The sequence below is a fragment of the Asterias rubens genome, chromosome 16 (assembly GCF_902459465.1).
Source record: "Asterias rubens chromosome 16, eAstRub1.3, whole genome shotgun sequence".
Classification (NCBI taxonomy): Eukaryota; Metazoa; Echinodermata; class Asteroidea; order Forcipulatida; family Asteriidae; genus Asterias; species Asterias rubens.
Window position 1 is genome coordinate 9,769,222 of NC_047077.1, and position 17,826 is coordinate 9,787,047.

General features: G+C 39.7%; 1 protein-coding gene across 1 annotated transcript; it reads right to left on the minus strand.

The window, feature by feature from the left end:
* Window positions 1–4,525: 4,525 nt before the first annotated feature.
* Window positions 4,526–9,609, minus strand: LOC117300773 (tribbles homolog 2-like). Its single transcript, XM_033784563.1, has 3 exons — window positions 8,184–9,609; window positions 6,969–7,261; window positions 4,526–5,470 (listed from the first exon to the last, which is right to left on the minus strand). Exons 1-3 carry the CDS (start codon window positions 8,454–8,456, stop codon window positions 4,999–5,001), a joined length of 1,038 nt encoding a protein of 345 aa, XP_033640454.1. The 5' UTR covers window positions 8,457–9,609; the 3' UTR covers window positions 4,526–4,998.
* Between the last annotated feature and the right edge of the window lie 8,217 nt (window positions 9,610–17,826).

Below are 17,826 nucleotides of genomic sequence, written 5' to 3' on the forward strand. Positions count from 1 at the left end.
TTAAAGTGTTGAGAAATGTAATGTGAGGTGAGGGTGTGGTATTATTTGGAGGGACAGAGGTAACATCATTGTGTAGAAGTGGTTAACGGTATAGTTAAAATCGGAATGCATTAATGTTATCCTCTGATAAAATTGATGAGCGTGCAAAGATGTGGGCCGCCGAAACGTCGTCGCATGTTCTCCTTTATGTACCCTTCTCCCTTCCGTTCTTACTAAACCATTCGTCGGAACTCCAACTACACAGCATTATTTTTGATGTCTATGCTCTATCGCCGGAGTTGAGTTTTATTTAGGAAAGGATAATGTACTTAGTTTGGCATGATTATGTAGGTTGAGCCACTAACAAATGTAATAATCTCTTAACAACTCACTTTTCTGTGTGTTGCTCAAAAAATTATTGAAACTTCAAATTCCCACTAAAGAGGCTTCGGCTACGGCCAGGTATGCCCGTCGGCAGTAGAAACGATTGAATTCGGGTCATCTCGTACCCGAGTCAACTCGTACCCGAGTCAACTCGTACCCGAGTCAACTCGTACCCGAGTCAACTCGTACCCGAGTCAACTCGTACCCGAGTCAACTCGTACCCGAGTCAACTCGTACCCGAGTCAACTCGTACCCGAGTCAACTCGTACCCACATAAATGTTTACCCAATTTTTTAAACAGAATAAGCGAATAAAGCAATATATTTTTTTTTTTACTCAATCAGAACTTAAAGTTTTTTTTAATAATTTTCTTTTCTTTCCGAAAAAGGTATGCAGATCTTACGCAAATTAATTTGTTTTGGGTTTGGCAACAATATTTTTTTTAAATTGACTTGTTTGAATCGGAAAACGATAATCAGAAAATACCAAAATGAATGAATTTAATTATTTTTTACCATTTCTTTTGGGATTTCTTTAAATACACCCAGTGAAACAATATGACCATTTGCATTTTATACATCGTATGTTTTTTTATTGAAAATAGATTTGGTTTTTTTTAGCAGAAAAGAGAGGAACATCAAAACAGAAACAGGGGGACTGTTTAAAACATTGGAAGAATATTACGCTACTAAAAATTTAAAAGAAACCATATTTTTAGGCCTTTGCCTAGAACAAAGCAGAAACGAGATGAACATCAAACATTATTAAAAACGAAATTCGTGAGAAGGTATAATTAGTAATAAAAGTGAGTAGAGCTTCATTTTTACTTCATCGCATAATCACGCCGAACGGAAATTCTCAGTTTCGGCACACAATGTGCGTTATACGGTACGACTTGACTTGGGTACGAGTTGACCTGGGTACGAGTTGACCTGGGTACGAGTTGACTCGGGTACGAGTTGACTTGGGTGCAATATTTTGGGTACGAGTTGACCTGTTTCGTTGAGGGGGACACTACCCATCCATACACCTAATGATTAAAGGCATTTGACACTATTGGTAAATTACTCAAAATAATTATTATCATAAAACCTTTCTTGATTACGAGTAATAGGGAGAGGTTGATAGTATAAAATATTGTGAGAAACAGCTCCCTCTGAAGTGACGTAGTTTTCGAGAAAGAAGTAATTTTCCACGAATTTGATTTCGAGACCTCAAGTTAAGAATTTTGTCACACGAAGTTGTGTACTTTCAGAGGCTTGATTTCGAAATCTCAAATTCTAACTGAGGTCTCGAAATCAAATTTGGAGGGTCACTCGCCTGATGGGCTTTTTGTAGGTCACAAATGCAAAGTTGAGTGAACTTCAATCCGATAAAAGTAAACAATAATTTGTAATCGCGTTTATTATCAGTGATGATTGAGATAGCCTGCTCATAGCGAGCTATCATACGAACCCGTTATCAAGTTTGATGGAATGACACGAAGTATCACGTCATCATCATTGAACACACATCGTAAAAACGACCATCTGTGTGTTCGTTCTTGATGTTTCCTTGGGCCGGTGTCCCAGTCAAACCCACCGGAGATTGAGCCTTCCCACAATGGTCTAGGATGATTTAAACAAAAAAATGGGCGCTATCAGAAGAAGTTTGTTAAAAGTTCCCCATTGGGTCGGTGGCCGAATCTCAGGGGGACAGGATCTCCTACCTCACCGGCTTAGGGCCTACCCGGCTGACTAAATAATAAATTATTATAGGTTTTCCCCGTCAAATTGAGAAAATGAGCAGCCAATTTCATTTTTACGAGTTCAAATTTCAGCTATTTTGCCTCTCCAGTTGTTACTGCGTTTCAAAATCAGAATTCTGCCATTCAATTTCGTTTTGAGTCGAGTCAAATTCCTTTAGCACTCAACCCTAGAGAGGAGATGCTGCTATAACTAGTGAAAGGGCAATCCCATGGCCATTATCATTCTACCAGCAGACTACTTCACGCTCTCCCACCACGACACAGAGAGGATATAGGTGTAAAGCCATCTCAGCACCTGTAATTGCATTATTGCGTCTGCCAAGATTTAAATCAGGTCATGCTACTCAGCCGTTTGATGCAACTTTCACAACGCTGATCTAGCCTAAAGGAACGTGAGCGCACTGCCTTGGCGTGGCCCAACTCCTTTCTCTATAGGTCCACCCACGCATAGAACATTGCATGCAGTTCCATACAACCCACCCACGAAATGTCAGTCAGTCAGTCACAATGTCCGATTACCGCATTAATAACATACAATTCCATGAAAAGTGTTCCCTTTTCTATGACCAAGGAAACACATTGGCAGTCGTTGGAAACCCGGGGGGGGGGGGGGCACAGTCACCACATCCGCTGAAGTGTCATCTGTTTTCATCCTTCAGCTCCGTGCCCCGGCATTTCACCAAACTACCCCTCCTACCCCGCCCCAAGAATTCCCCATATTATCTTATTATTTAGAACAGTCTTCCTGGGTCTGCTCCAACCTCAACCGTGTTTTTATCCCCTATTACATGGGTCACCGATGGCGATACAAGTCTTGTTGGCTTCTACATACCCCAACCCTGTACATGTACTTTATAATTAATATTATCTAACAAAAGAAACAACACTACGACTGGAATTTAAACACAACGACACAATTTGTTTGTCTCATATTTTAACATTTATTTGGCAGTGAATAGTCAATAGAAAGAAATAGGAACCAGTTCCAGTCTCGAACAGTTTTCTGTACAAAGTCTTTTTTGAAATCAATTTCAGAAGGAACAATGAGGTGTTGCCAAACATAAAGGCAATGTATGTCAAATTGCTCTAATAATTCAAACAAAAACAAGTTTAGAAAGCTGCAGTTGTGTGGACTCGTTTCTTAATTTGTGTTGTGTGTAAAAGTACTTAGGGTTGAGAATGAAAATTGTATTATGGATTGTGTTTTTTGTGAAACTGAAGACCAGTTAAAGTGCAACGTGTCCCTTCAACCAATCTCTTATAAAGAAATTTGTACAAACTTACACAACAGTAAGCAATGAATTAAATATACTTGTATAATAAAGGAATCAACGCATTTCAAGTAAATGAACATTGTAATCTGCACTTTAGCTGGTATTGCAACACAATATTTCAGGTTCAGCTGAGGCATATTTTTTGTCCGTAAGCTTAGGCCCGTATGATCAGAAAATTTGAAAAAAATTTAGTTTTTTTTTTCATACAGTAATAGTTTACAATGCCATGCTGATCTGTATCATTATACATTTTGTATGAAATGAATTTTTCGAAGTGCTGACGAATATTTCTGGGTATAGTCTAATAAAGTGTGAACTAAATACAGACTCCCACTACCTGGACATCAAATACAATGTTCAAAGACGACTTTTTAAATTCCTGTCTACTGTTGGTGTCAGTAAACTAATCGATGGTAAACAAACATTCCAGGTTGCAATATTGGGTAAAACAACCACAGGACCACATGGCTTGTCCCTCAAAATGTTTTCTGGACCAGAAAAAAAAAAAGATTTAAAAGACCAGCATCAACTAATGAGGAAAACAAATTCCAACCACAATGCTTAACTTGTATTTGAGGTTTTTTTTTTGAACAAGCCTTTCATGACATGAAGAGAAGATATCTCTAATATTGGTCTCAATGGATGTGCAGAATTTTTTCATAATGCTCTATAGAAAATATTAAGTGTTTAATAGAATTTAGTATTGAACTCGGAGTTGAACATACTTTTTCTATTCCAAGATATTACAAAGTGAGGTATTGTTATTAAAATTCAAAAACACATGACTGTAGTGTCGGACTTGTCCTAGTCTTGAAGTCAAGAAGCGCGGTGTGTAGTTACAGCGCGGTGTAGCTACGGGGACGGTACACACACCCTCGATCCCGGTGTGTGTGTGTGAGTCAGTGGCAATTACCACGCGCTACCTACGACCGTTGCATGTGTATAATCGCACTGCGACTGTTACATGAAACAGCAGACAAATAGGCAGCGCCTAACGACTTATCTCGTCTTACTGGCCCGATACAAAAATCACTGGCCTCAGGCCTGTGGTCCAGTGTAAAATTTGAGCTTCCAAGTCTTCACTGAATGTTAGGGTCTTTCACTCACTGAAAGGGTCTTTCTTTGGGACTTCTTGCTATTGTTGTAAAATTGTCCGCACATTATTTGCTGTATATTTCTTTGATATGGATGGTTCCTGAACCTACTTCATAGTAAGACTGTGCACACTTCAGACTACTTGATCTATACTTTGATCTAGAATTAAAGAAAACAATATAAATCCCAATTATTTACATATTTACTAGGTATCTACTATAAATGTACACGTGTTCAAGTTCAACGATAAATTCAGATTTTTTTTAGGATGTTTTAATTAAAATGTTTTTTTTTTCACTAACAAAAGATAAAACAACACTAATAAACACAAGTACAATTGAGACAGATTGAGTTCTTCTCACCCAAAACTTTTTTCCAGCGTCGAGTCGCTTCAGTAAAACCACTTGCATTGGTGAAAATAACTTACCAAAAAAAACCCAATAAATCACAAACTCTGCTGCTGCTGATTATGTATAATGGTGATGAATAAAATTTAAACAAACATCTGCAAACATTTCGCTATACAAAGAAAGAGTCTTCGCTTTCTGGAATAAAGAAATCGGGTACAGTTTGGTCGGATGTTTTACTCGAATCAGTGTAAGAACCGACCGGTAGGGTGCCCTGCCGGAACCACGGATGGTGGAGGATTTCGTCCGCCGTGAGTCGCTCTGCGGGATCAACCCGCATGATGCTACGCAGCAGACACTTTGCCTGCGACGAGACGGACTCTGGTATAGTGAACTTCCCGCGTCGGATTTTTCCGAAGAGCGAGCTTGGCTCCTTATCATGGAAAGGATATCGGCCAATGAGGATAGTGTATAGTATCACGCCCAGACTCCAGACGTCAGCACACTTGCCCGAGTAGCACGGATCTGTGTTGAGGATCTCCGGACTAACATAGGCGGGGCAGCCATGTTTATCGCACAGGAGGTCTCCGTCGCTGTCGTCGATAACAAAGGCATCAGCCAGGCCTTCCAGCATAACCCTAGTTCTGTAAAAATCACAAATTATGAAACACATTAAAATTAGCATTCTGATATAACATACTGTATTCTGGTATCTTGGTTCTCTCCAACAGTATTGCATGCCCAATCCATTTACTTGAAAGAGGCACAACAGTTGCATTTACCTACATTGTCCATTTCTGTTGACTTGACTTGGTGCCCCTTAACTTAACTGATTTGCCCTTTCAAAATATGCCCCTCAAATATTACCCTAGGTAATGAGTTGAGGTTATATTATTTTCTAATGGGTGAAGGGAAGTATCATTTGTTCACCACTAGGTATTCACCACTCAAAATATCTGTTTTATTCAAACCCAATCCAACCAGCAGTAATCATCACTGAGAAACCAGCAGGCCTCAAATTCTTTCTCGAAGGGGCACAACAATTTTCCTCGGGTAATGGGCACTTCAATGAGGATTCAGGATATGATAAATGCATATTGTAACTTTGCAAAGGGCACCACAGCAAAGGCAAAGGCCACCACAGCGTTTGCTGTGGATGCCGTGGTTTACGAGCATTAACCCTGCACTGCAGCACGAGTGTGAGTTAACAAGCACTTCCCAGTTTAAGAACGGCAGACTTGGAAAAGTGATCTCTTCCTTTTCTGTACATGTATGTGTGTCACACTCACATCCAATTGAGTCAATATCCGATGCTGTTATACTTTAAGAACACAGACGATGAAAATAGAAAAACGGGACACGAAACGGAGGTGATTGCAACGGCGGCATGATAGTTACAGTAATAGCGAACAGTGAGTCAACTGCTATTTCAGGCATTGGAAGGTCATCGGCATTGTACTTGTTTGCAAGCCAAGGGACTGATCGTTAATTTTGGTTGCCTCCCTCCAAATTATCCTTTTAATTGTTTCTTAATGCATTGCAACCTGGTTGATAACTGGTGATGTTTTCATAAAGAGCAATGATTGATCCTAAGCACGAATCAATCTAATTGCTAAGCTAAAGGATCCTGTCACAAAACAAATCACCATGGTAAACAATTGACAACTCAAGACATCTCAAGATGAATGGTACATGTAGTTTTTTTTTTTAATTGACACCCAGGTGTAACCTCCTTCGTGTTATCGACCCCCAAATGTCAAGTCCTTTGTCTTATGGGCGCTAACAGAACAAAGAACCGTTCTTAATTTCCGGGGGTCAACAGTGGTGGGAGTCAACAAAGAAGTGTGTCTACACGTACATCAGGCCTGAATGCTTCGTTTTTGAAAGGGCAAGGGCATCAATGTATTTTCTCCTTGGTAAAGGGTACCCTATTGGGAAATATTGCAAATTTCTACTGGAGAGTATTTCAAGGCACCAAGGCAATGACCGGGACCGGGTATGGAGGCAATCGTTGCCCCTGCAAAGTATCATCAGGAATATGTGTACAAATGAGTAAGGCAACTCATATTAAAGTTCAGACGCCCACACACTTGCATTTTTATATAAAATGTATGCAATTAGGTAGTTTTCACTTTAACGTACCTTTGACAATTTTTGAAGACAAACTTGCGCAGTTTCAGGTCGCGGAGTACAACTCCGCTGTCATGACAGTGAGCGACGCCCAAGACCATCTGATAGAACAGCCGACTCGCTTCCTCTTCGTTGAGCTTTCTCTTGCTTCGTACGTACTGATGCATGTCGCCATGGTTACGGGGAAAGAAGACGTACGCTTTCTCCTCTCCGAGAAGTACTTCGTGAATTGGGGCTACGTTGTCGTGCGGCTCCAATTTGAAATTTGCAGCAAATTCTTCGGCATATTTCTTAGAATCAACAACCTGTAGAAATAAAAAAAATACATGGTTCATGAAATAATGAACAAGAATAGATGTTATACCGGTACACTATACAGCTGTCTGTGTGACTATACAGACTTACATGTATTCAAGTACTCAATAGGACTGTACCATGGTTGCAGCTGGTCAGTATAGGAAACATATTTGTGTACAGTGGTTTGAAAATGGATGAAAATCATAACATGGTCAGCAAATCCTAAGTATTAGTTGAGATATCATCAGTACTGTGTGAAAATGTCAGTTCTTCAGTTTTTGAATCAACTGTTGACATTGCATTGCATTGCATCAGGCACATCAGGTTTTGCATTGAATTTGAACTTGTCATTATTGAATAACTTAAAATTTTGAAGAGTAAGGAGCTCTTGAAGTTTCAAAACATTTGTGCATGGTTACCAAATAGTTGCAATAACCATCTGGGGGGGGGGGGTAGAATTATTGCAACTAAACGAGGTTATCAAAAGCAATAATGCATGGTTTGTACAAAAACATTTTCCCAACACCAAATTTCAATATCTAAAAATTCTAAGATATGAACTTCTTGTCAAGCAAAAAATAACGGGTTCTATGATTATAATATAAACACGTTTAAAGTACAATTTACAAAAAGTATAAAAATGCAACTAATTCCAAAATGTTATAATAATAATAATATTATGAGAATGATTTGAAAACACATGGATATTTGTAAAGGATTTTAATTTATACACATGAAATGATACATAAATATTATTACATCAGCACAAAGACAAAGTGACAAAGTTTGTTTGGTGTCAACAAAGTTTCACACAAAAAAATACATTGTTTGTCCAATTAAATGAACCAGAATTCTACATTCTCATCTATGGACCTCAATTAACCCTTTAAATCTAAGGTTAAATGTCGTTAACAAAATGTTGATGTTTACCTTGCACTTTGATTCTTCGTGTGTGACAGCGTCCAGCGCGTGGAACACATTCAACTCGGTCTCCTCCGTAAGGAGGTAACTCCCGATCTTGGAGACCACATGGGGCTCCTTCGGGACAAAGTTCGGTGGGGTAGGTGCCGATAAATTCGGGCTTAAACTGCTCGTGAAAGAGTTCGATAGATCGGGTGGTGTGTCAAAATGCGAGAAAGCTTTTCTCCGGCCGCTCCTCCGATCATTCTCGATCGGAATGGGAAGAGAGCGTTGAATGTTCATCGGCAACAAAGCCGGCCCCCGCAGTCGAAAAACAAAGTCTGCTTTTTTGTCGACAACCAAACCACCGATCAGTCGTTGTACACGGCGGAGTCACCGAAAAGGCGAGGCGTAATTTGTCCTTATCGACGATAAAGCAGGACCCGAAGTGACAACGTCCAGTACGGATTTCAGCTTGATGACTTCGAAATATGACAAGTAAATTGTGTAATAAATGGAAGACTTTGGTGATGCTACTGCCTATTGTCTTCTTTGAACAACACCAAAGCAAGCGTTGGATTGACAGCCGATTGCGAAATCTCCACTCACCACACAGCGTCACTGTGTGTGTAGGTTAGTCACCCAAAATGAGTGTTAGTTAAAATTCTACACAATAAAGCTTTGCGTTGGCGGTTGTAGCACACGAAATCCTCACCAACAAGAAGTCCAGCAAGTTTTTGATAGAGTCATGAACAATTCTTGAAAATATAAAATATAGAATATGAATATATTATTCCTGAGAAATAATGTTAGTTTTCAGCTGCATAAAAATAGGTTTACAGACAGTCGTCTTTTGTTGTGATCAGAAAACTGTCACCAACATTTTTGTTCACGTATTTCAGCGTTGATGCAAGAAATGCAATGCCGTTTTTTTTTACACTTCCAGAAGAACTAAGGATTCACGTTTCAGATGCTGTGTTGTTCCATTATAGAATAACTCAAGAGAATGATGGATTTTTATCTTGAAGATATTTCACAACAACAATGCACGTGCCACTTTAGTTTATCATCAGCAGATCCACAGTCAGTAAAAATCGCGTGACGCAATAATAACCACAGCGCTGGAGAGATGTACGACCTGGGCGAAAAATTCGTCTCGACGGAAATCGGGATGGACTCAAAAATGATGTTTTTTCCGAGAGATGACCGGCTGAATATTTTTCACAGATTGTGTCAAAGTGTGGTTGGAAGCCCCCACGATGATCCTCCAACGCTGGGTCGGCCAAGATACCGCCGATCTCGCTCAAAAGCGAGAAAAATTTGCCAGTGCCATGTTCAAATGTGTACAATTTTAAAGTGTATGTACGAAATTAAACTGGGTCGGTCGGCTACACACAAACTACGTCTATGCTAGAATTGTGCACAACTAACTGAATCTCCGCGGCCGTTTGTGTGTACATAAAAATGCATTTCATTAATGTATAGCGGTATTGTACACGTTCATGCACTTAGTACGTACACGTATCACACACATCATTATTCAGCCCAGTCAATCAGTCTGGCACACGTAAACCTCAAAATATAATATCCCTCCGCAAGCTCTTCAAATTTCTCATTACGCACTCAATTCTAACAATCGTAATTTTACGATTTTTTAACTGCGATAATCTCAAAATACTAGATTTAAGATCATAATGGGAAATTAAAGCCCACTGGGATTCAAGTGATTATAGGAAAGTAATGGACGCTTAGGTACTAATTTGTTGCGTCGAATCATAATGAGTGATGAGACATCGGACCACAGTTTGATTGCAACATACATCCGACATGACGCAATCTCCCTAATTTTAATATCAAGGCAAGCCGACCCGGTCACTTTCCATATTTGGATGTACCTTTTCTTTATATGGTCATCTCACTATACGGCAGGGGAATGACGCAATACTATTATTTTGTTCAGGATGTGGTTTGTAGGTCATTCAATTCAAGCAAAATCTAGCTCTCTCCGTGGCCATCCTATCGTGCTATAAATACCAGGCCTACACTACACACAAGTGTTTTATTGTAGAATATTCTCGATGAATTAAGTGAATCCATTCCTCCAATTATAGAAGATTAATGCTGTTTCCATCTCGGTCAAGTTCCTTTATATTGTAAAGTTGTATCGAATAAAAAAAAATTGCAAAAAAAACAAAACATAGTATTTTTTCTCCCAGCCTCGGTTTGGTTACATTGATATCAATGGGAATACTATAGGCACCACAAGGAGTAGAGCTCCAGGGGCATCTCACAATGAGTACTGCAGTGAATAAAAAATAAAACAGTTAATTTCAACCCAAGTGAGTTTCTGCTGATTTGAGTCGTTGAATTGCACTCAGAGTTAACAGTTTTAACGTAAAATATTTAATTGATATGAGTGGTGACCAGCTTTCGTTCCAGCCACCCTTGCGTAAGTTGCTATTCCGACAAGTCAGACCTGTTAATAGGAAAGCACATCAGGTCGGCAACTCTAGGGACTGTTGCTTTACTTTTTACCTCCATGGTTGTTTATGACCCGAGAGTCGAAACATATATACATTGGAGTGTAACAAATTAATTATTCCTCCCCCACTATAAAAGGGACTCGGGTAATATATAACTTATTTGACAGTCGATCCTCATATTGTTATTGCAGTGAAGTATTGTTTTCAAAATACTGATAATTCTGATGGAACGATTTTTGATTTCAATGTTTGATGAAATCCTAAAAGAAACAAAAATAAGTTCTAGGAATTCATTGCAGTCGCGTCATGTGTGACCATGAGATCCGGACTCACAGTGTGCTGGAGAGAGGTCATCCATTGGTCATCAACTCACGTTAGAATGACCAATAAAAATGACCTTGAATTCGGACTAAGCTCATTGTTGTTTCTCCTAAAAGCACTCGTGATTTATTCGTGTGCGTCGGCCACTGGTTCGAGCCGTTTTCCTTGTGGTAAAACCCGGACTTGTAGGACGATGTTTCTTTAATTGTCTTCATCATTGAGGATAATCAAAAGTTCTTGATGTTTTGGTTTCGCAGTGTACCGTGTATAAGACTTTTCACAGTCCCGTGGAAACGAGTACGGGGAGAATACTTAGTATTTGCCCGTAAAAATTGAAAGTTATTACTCTTTACTTTTTTAAATTTTCACCATGATAGTTGACTCTTTCAGGCACTGCTGCTGGTCATAGGGCCTACCAATAGTTAAAAAAAAAAAAAAAAGTACGCTGTAGTGATATAGAGTTTTCAATTATTTTATCAATAAGAGCTCTTTTTTATCGAAGTGACTCAAATGCAAAGATTTAAAAACTGTACGGTAGTTTCTCAAAAGTTTCCAAATGAAATGACTGGCCGGAGACCATGTGAGGACGCTTTAGAGGGGGCCTTGCCCAGTCATGGATGAAGTAAAACAAAAAACAAAATGCATCGGGGATAAAAATATATAACAAAATTTGTAAAAACCAAAATTGTTAAACAAATGTACTAATGGAGGACGATTAATCGCCAGGGTCACGCGTTGTTTATTCAAATTGCAACCGTTGTGAATGAATGGTGCAGGAAAACCGTACGTACTTTCTTGGAAATGGGTCTATTTCAACCTCCAAGGTCTGAGTATGGTAATTTGGTCTGACGAGATTCTGAACATTGTGAAATAATTAACATGTGCTCTGCCGATGATTCAAAAGAGGGCGCTATATCACAACAAAAATGTGTACACGATTTGCCGTGGGGGGGGGGGGGCGTTGTCATGATCTCCTGCCACACCTCTTCCAATGACCATAGAGCTTGCCTGGCACATGAATAATGTGTGGAAATTGTAGCAAAAACTAATGTTTTTATCCATGTTCTGCCCCGGGATCCCTCGAGGTCTAGCCTAGGTCACGGACGTAGTCTGAACATCTGACGTCAAACTTCGAGGGTCGTGATCATCCTTGCGGATAAAAGACAGGTGCCACGTCTAGTAGTAGCCTGAACCATAGTCTAAACGTCTGACGTCATTCTTCGAGGCTCGTGTTGGTAAAGTCTAGTTTATCACGGACGTTTATTAAAAAGAGGGCGCTATCACAATAAGTTGAGGTACACCACTAATAAACTCCCATCATGGGTGCAGAACACTCGATTTAATAAGTCTCCTATGTGATTTATCTGCGCGAGTAGGCGTGATTTTTCATGCGTGACCTCGGTTTGAATACTGATTAGTCAAAAGGGCTTCTGAAATTCAGTCTTATTCGGCCTTATTTGAAAAGTATTGACAGAAATAATGTAGAAGTGCACTGAAATGAAGAGCATAATCTGTCGTTATGTGTTACAATCGGTGCAACTCATTATTTTAAAAAGAGAAATTTGTACGTAAAAAATGGCTTCCAAAACAGAAAAAACAATTGTCACAAAAACACGGAAAATGTTCATGTTATGAATGTCAGCAACAGTCCTCACATCGTTCCTTCTTCAAAGATAATTAATATAAACCATAAGGGAAAATGACTGGGTAAATTTAGAAAAGATGTTTTGGGTTGAACAAAGAATTGACTAGGAGTGGGATAAGCTTGATGGGGTAAAGATAATTCGTACATTTTCATACCTCGTTGCCACATCATACAGTGCGACTATGCTAAAAATATTAAATATTAAACAATACTCGGCTCGGAATAGTCTCACAGCTCGATTGTAAATTGGAAGTTATTCTCCCTAACAAAAAATCTATAAAAAAATCGTTACGATACGGTGTTATCCCCCGTCCGATTATAAATCTTTTGAAAAAAGGACTTTAATTATTTCAAAGCCTATCAAGTAACACAAGATGGATGTCAACAACAAACAACAACGGACAAACAGTCAAACACACAAAGCCGCCGAGCTCCCCAGTCAATTAATCTAGATCTCTCCCAGACCGAACACATCTACTGACGAAGACTGAGACTATTGTTTGTGTACAACAGGAAACCTCCGAATAAATAGCGTAAAAAGATAGCTCGCCGGGCTTTGTTGTAAATAATTCAGCCGGTGAACGTCCTTGACCTGCTACTCAAACTTTAAAATTATGTTTCTCAAGCGTATTCTATGGTGGCCCTGAAGGGACATCGCACATCGAAAATATCTTTGCGACGTCGCAAATAATTATCTTTGCAAATTGCACTACAACTTGCACTAGCCTTTAGTCAAGGCGCACGCGGCACACCGGATAGCACGCACAGCCCAAAAAATGTAACGCACGAAAAAAGACTATCAACGCGCGCGGCGAAGCCGCGAAGCGCCTTTACCAACTCGTTGTGTACATAGTACAACCATGGAGGAAGGAAGAGAAGGAGCTCGAACGACCCGCAAAACCGCAGAGTAACAAAAGAATACTCTGACAATGCCCCTATCAGGCCAGTGGAAAAAGATAGGAGACCTCCAGCTGGACGGCCGATTAACGAGCGGGATTTAATCTCTTTGTACAGAACGTGTGGTACCGCCAGTCTGCACTCTTCCCTGCGTGTAAAGTTGAATAATTGGAGACAAGAATTGTGAATATACACGTTTTCATTTACCGTTTGTGGTGTTTCACGGAAACATCATGGCATATTTTTACATTTTGTGTGACTTTCCTGTCACTAGCGGTGGTTCAAAATTTGGGTATTAGCACACGAGGGTGGTTGGTATTCAATTGTGTTTTTCGATTTGGTGAGCACAATTAGTGTACACAATTTTTATCAGGTCTCAAAAATTTTGTTTTTTTCTGTATTATATCCATACGACATACGGCATAGACTTGTGGACAAGTCGTTAAATTTAACAATGAGGAGTCGAAATCGGGGAGCCATCAGTTCGCGCGAGAGCAGTGATCTCGCGAGACCACTATCTCAGCGCGTGGGGCCGATTTAACGACCTGTCCACAAGTCTACATACGGCACCATAGTTGAGTGAAGAACCAAGTGCGCACCAAGTGCGCACGCGCAAACTCACATACGCCAGGTCGCTCATTGTCTGTGGAGGTATGTGGGTGATTACGAGGTGTCGTTAAACGACCGCGGTACCGCAGGTTCGACTTTTGAAGTACCTTCGTTCGAGCTCCTTCTCTTCCTTCCTCCATGGTACAACTCGCGGTGTACATAGTAATGGAATGAAGGCTGGAACCCAAACAACCTTCTATAGGCTCTTGAAAAAATATCGGACACAAATATGCAAACTATGCGACGAAGTATGCGATCAAGTATGCAATAATATTTGCGACATCACAGATATTTGCAAAGATTTGCAAAGATTGCAAATATCTGCAAAGATATTTGCGACATCACAAATATTTGCAAAGATATTTGCGACATCGCAAATGCAAAGATATTTGCAAAGATATCTGCGACATCGCAAGTATCTGCAAAGATATTTGCGACATCGCAAATATTTGCAAAGATATTTGCGACATCGCAAATTATTTGCAAAGATATTTGCGACATCGCAAATAATTGCAAAGATATTTGCGATGTGCGATGTCCCTTCAGGGCCACCATAGTATTCTGTTGGAACTTGGGGAAAACTGTTTTGAAACTAAAGTCAGCACTTATATATACACAGAGTCATAAACTAAACTTCTTTAACTACAGATACAAAGATTTAAGTGACAAGACTAGCTGAGGTGCTGTAGTTTTTCGAGAAATTTTTGAAAAACAGTGTCAAAAAAAACGTTTTACATGCTGTAGATCAATTTTCGTGACTTCTTTAACTCATATATATAAAAAAAAACTTACAGAAGGGACACGCTTTCTATCTTTTTTTTCAAACCAAAGTTTAATGTTAATTAAATTGTGGACGTTGTGTTTGTGTCCTACGAAAAAGTACCCAATAATGAATTTGCTTTCCACGCTAATATTAGGCATAAGCACGTTTAGGGGTTTCGTAGTTGGTACTAGGCTAGGTAGAAAAGCTCGAGGTGCGTCAACACGTTAAAGGTTCCGTCAATAAAAATGCACTGTTTGGCATTTCAAGTTAATTTCTGGCCAATTCGTTCAAGCACATTGTCAAAAATTATTGTTAATGTAACTCCTTTTATTTATTTGTTTTGAAGATGTTTACTGTCTCGTCCTGAGCTTTAATCATTTTTTTGTCATGTGCATTTTTTTCAGATTGTATCATACGATTTGAATTTGAAATTGGATCCGTTGTATCACATCATCGTGCCACTTTTCGGCACGTACACACCGGTGTATATCGCTGGTTTGCTATACAAAGGGTGAACCAATGAAAGTTAAACCAAAATATCAAAATGGTGAATTCATTTGTGGACTCTTGAATGGGTCCCGTTGTGTTCCCCCGGGGGCTGCATTGTGCCTATGAAAACGGTTTGTTATCTGCTGGCGCACAATACTTCCCGATACATAAACGATACAAAACGACCCCAAAAGGGCCCCCTTTTCACAAGATGGATTGCTTGGCATTTCAGTGTTTTGTAGTTTTGGGAGTGTGCGTGTGTGCGTTTCCAGGGTGGATTTCACAAAGGTAGTTCTAACTTAGGACTAGTCCTAGGCAATGCTAAGTAATAGGACCAGTCCTAAGTTAGGATGAGTTACTGGTCCTAACTTAGGACCAGTCCTATCTCTAAGCTATGGTGTTCTATAAAGGACACTTATCTGTTTTTTCGTGCGTGTGGAGAGGTCCCTCGTGCGTGTGAGCAAATCCTCGTGCCTGTGAGCAAACCCTCGTGCGTGTGAGCAAATCCTCGTGCCTGTGAGCAAAACACTCGTGCGTGTGAGCAAAACCCTCGTGCGTGTGAGCAAAACCCTCGTGCGTGTGAGCAAAACCCTCGTGCGTGTGAGCAAATCCTCGTGCCTGTGAGCAAAATCCTCGTGCGTGTGAGCAAAACCCTCGTGCGTGTGAGCAAAATCCTCGTGCGTGTGAGCAAAACCCTCGTGCGTGTGAGCAAACCCTCGTGCGTGTGACCAAAACCCTTGTGCGTGTGAGCAAAAACCCTCGTGTGTGTGAGCAAAATCCTCGTGTGTGTGAGCAAAACCCTCGTGTGTGTGAGCAAAGCCGTCGTGCGTGTGAGCAAATCTATAATTTGCGAACCTCTAAGAAGTCGTCTCTTGGTAGCGCTCTTCACCAAAACAAGTATGTTTTCGAATGCGTGGAGTGGGCTTATTTTGTATGAGTACAATGGACTACACCTTGATGAATATTCCCAATATTGGAGACAATATCCTTTTTACTTTATCATTATTGGAATTTGTAGACTACATTAATTGTACGTAGAAATGTAACAACTCTAGATCATGAGTAAATCTTGTGAATTGAAATAATTAAACGCAATGCGTTTGCTTTGCCCATTAATACAATAAACTGTTATGACTGAGTACGTCACACCTCCTTTAAGTTGGCTACATTTGACACGAGGATTTTGACAATAGTGACAAACACTTGTCATTAATTTGGAAAAATGTATATAATGAGTGTGTTGAAAGTTCAATTATGTCCAATGCTGGATAACACATCAGTTAATTACTTTCCTTATCAGCCATAATATTAAAAGATGAATTAGTTCGCCACTACTTTAGTGCAGGATACACCTCCCCAGAAATATGTTCAATTTTGTCTCTGCGGCATAATATCAACTGTTGGTAAGTAGTAAAATGTAGATATTGTTTGAACCTTTTATACTCTTTGACGAGAAACATTAGTATGTGGTCCATCGAACAACGATGATTTTAGAAGGAAGAATTGCATTTCCGTCCAATTTTGAAAACGGTGAATATGACAATAGGCCCTTTTGAAGTATAAATGTATGCATTGCTAGAAACGGGGGACGGGGTGGCAAGTCTTTTTCTTCCGGCATTCCGACAGTGACGACAAGCTGGAAGATCGACCCCTCTCGATCCCTCTCAACCGTGTAGGGCTTTAACAGGAGCTAATTAAAGGCGTTGTTTATTACTTAAAACGTGTTTTAGGTCTATATATTTTTAAAAGATTATAAACACTTTCTGTAATCGTTGGACGATTAGGAGACACAATTCGATGTCGCAGTGTTTTGTTTAATTTTCTTCCGATTTTCTCTCAATAATAACCATAAACATTAGTGTCAAAACAGTTGGAAGGATACTTCGCAGGCTTAATTTGCGTCGCAGGAATCCTCCGGATGCAACGCTGGACGCATTTCTTGATTCTTTACAAGTAAGTTCGAAAAACGGATGTAAATGAGCTACCATGTTTTACATAGAGCTATCGTATTTTGTTTGAAATGAAGTTGTTAGAATGAATTTGACGAATGTTTTCAGTCTTGTTCAAACTGTGGAATGGTTGAAAAGTGACACATTTGTCTTTTCCCCTCGACTGACGATAGTAACATTTCCATAATCAACACAAATATACCAAACTATTCGGAAAATGACAAAGCCCTATCTTTGATTTAACAAGTTGTACAATGAAGGTCAAAATATTGCAATAGAAAAACATTTTTTGGAAACATTATATTTCATAACGCAGTTAGAGCTCAGGGGCAGTGGACGGAATCTTGGATGCAGGATGATGGGGAGAAGGATGCTAACCCGCTACGGAGTCCGTGTGCCAAGGTAAGATAACAGAGACATAAAATACTTCACCATGGTCATTCGATTTTGGAGACTAAAAAATTCACGCAATTTTTTGCCCTAAGCATTGCCCTAAGCATTGCCTAGGGCTAGTCCT

Bases quoted from the DNA above. Each gene is read 5' to 3' on its own strand.
- LOC117300773 (XM_033784563.1), bottom strand. From the start codon at position 8,456: ATGAACATTCAACGCTCTCTTCCCATTCCGATCGAGAATGATCGGAGG. The intron at 7,262-8,183 runs GTAAACATCAAC...TTATTTCTACAG, and splicing joins ACGAAGAATCAAAGTGCAAG to GTTGTTGATTCTAAGAAATA. The intron at 5,471-6,968 runs GTACGTTAAAGT...TGATTTTTACAG, and splicing joins GTCTTCAAAAATTGTCAAAG to AACTAGGGTTATGCTGGAAG.